General features: G+C 68.8%; 1 protein-coding gene across 1 annotated transcript in view; it reads left to right on the top strand.

The window, feature by feature from the left end:
• Nucleotides 1-1,540, top strand: part of IQGAP1 (IQ motif containing GTPase activating protein 1) — a 73,753-nt gene that overhangs the window by 47,377 nt on the left and 24,836 nt on the right. The window contains 2 exon segments of the mRNA XM_012732691.1: nucleotides 639-755; nucleotides 798-906. Of these exon segments, the coding sequence (XP_012588145.1) occupies nucleotides 639-755; nucleotides 798-906 (226 nt within the window).

Below are 1,540 nucleotides of genomic sequence, written 5' to 3'. Positions count from 1 at the left end.
GGTCGTTGGGTCATGAAACCTATTTCGATTTTCTGGAAAAAGACCAAACACAGAGGCCCGCCCCACGCGCCCCGTGTCCCCCGCCGCGTCTGACGGAGCTGCCTCGCCGCCGCCTCCCTGCCGTCCTGGGACAATAGGCCGAGCTCTGCTTGGGCTCAGTACCTGAAATTGGCTCCCGCTGAAGCCCGTGTTTCCCAGAGTGGCTGAGTCGCTGCTAGACCCCGCCGTGCTTTGGTGGGGACCGTGCGCCTTGTGGGGGACGTGGGGCACGGTGGCAGTTCCCAAGCCTGCCGCAGGGCTCGCGCTGTCCCCGCCCCGGGCCCTGCTGCTCAGGGCCGGCCCCTACGGCCGGTGAAGCTTGCTCGTCTGGGCCCTGCTGCCCCGAGCCAGCGTCGGGTGGGGCCGGCCGGCTGGGCACTGCCTGAGGCTTCGGGCCCCCCCTCCCCCCCAGCCTCCGCTCTGGTCGCGGGAGGAGGCTGCTCCCCTCCGGTCCTGGGAGCCGGGGGCGCTTCTTCCGCTGGACACGCCCGCGCCGGCCCCGCCCCGCCAATCCCAGCAGCCTGCGGTCTCTCCTCTCTGCTGCCCGCTCTGTCTTCCAGAAACCTCGCTCCACTCTGACCCCTGTCTGCCCTCCCCAGCCCCGCGTGCCTGCCCGGGGCCCCCTCCCCTGGCCGCCTCGCGGGGCCCTGCCGGGGGGATCGCTGCGCCTCCTTCTGCGCGGGCTCTGCCGTTTCCGCCCCGAGGCCGCGGCGTTGGTGAGAACACCGAAGTCACACCCCGGTGCTGTGTTTCCACAGGTTTAAAAACGTTATCTTTGAGATCAACCCGACAGAAGAAGTCGGGGACTTTGAAGTGAAAGCCAAGTTCATGGGCGTCCAGATGGAGACTTTCATGTTGCATTACCAGGTGGGCGTGGCTGGCGGGGGGGCCCTGGCCCGGCCCTCAGGAGGGGCGTGACCTGCACAGGGGAGGGGGCGGGGCCGCTGCCGAGGCCCCAGGCGGGCGCCCGGGTGGGCAGCGCAGGCAGAGGCTCCTTGTGGACAGAGCCCAGTCTCAGCTCGGAAAGAGCAGTGCCCGAGTCAGTTTGTGACGTTATGAGCCTCGTTTTTATTCTGAAATATCTAATTTTTTGCTACAAAAAACCACGCCAGCTTTGGGAGGGCCCCAGGTCCTGCAGACACAGGTGGCTCTGTGTGTCCAGCCACACGGTCAGGGCCTCCCCGGGCGCCTGCCTACGCCCTCCACTCCTCCATCTTGAACCAGGACGCGCACGTAGGTCCTCGGGCCTCCGGGTTGGTCCGGCCACAGTCGTGGCTTCCCCGGCCCTCGCCTGTCCACGCCTATCTCCCCGCTGGGCTCAGCCCCTGCAGGAGAGGGCTTTGTCTTCCCTCTCAGTGAGGAGCGGTCCTGGAGGCCGCTGGGCGAGGTGAGGGCCAGCGCCCACGGCTCACCGGCACTGGCCGCGGGGCCCTGCCGCCCCTCCGGCCATGGGCGGCGCCCTCCTGCTGGCCGCCGAGCCCCTTGCAGCGGGGTCGGGGCT

The sequence above is a fragment of the Condylura cristata genome, unplaced genomic scaffold (assembly GCF_000260355.1).
Source record: "Condylura cristata isolate star-nosed mole 26May11 unplaced genomic scaffold, ConCri1.0 scaffold00035, whole genome shotgun sequence".
NCBI lineage: Eukaryota > Metazoa > Chordata > Mammalia > Eulipotyphla > Talpidae > Condylura > Condylura cristata.
Note: the sequence above shows the minus strand (reverse complement) of the source record. Positions and strands in the feature narration are given on the sequence as shown.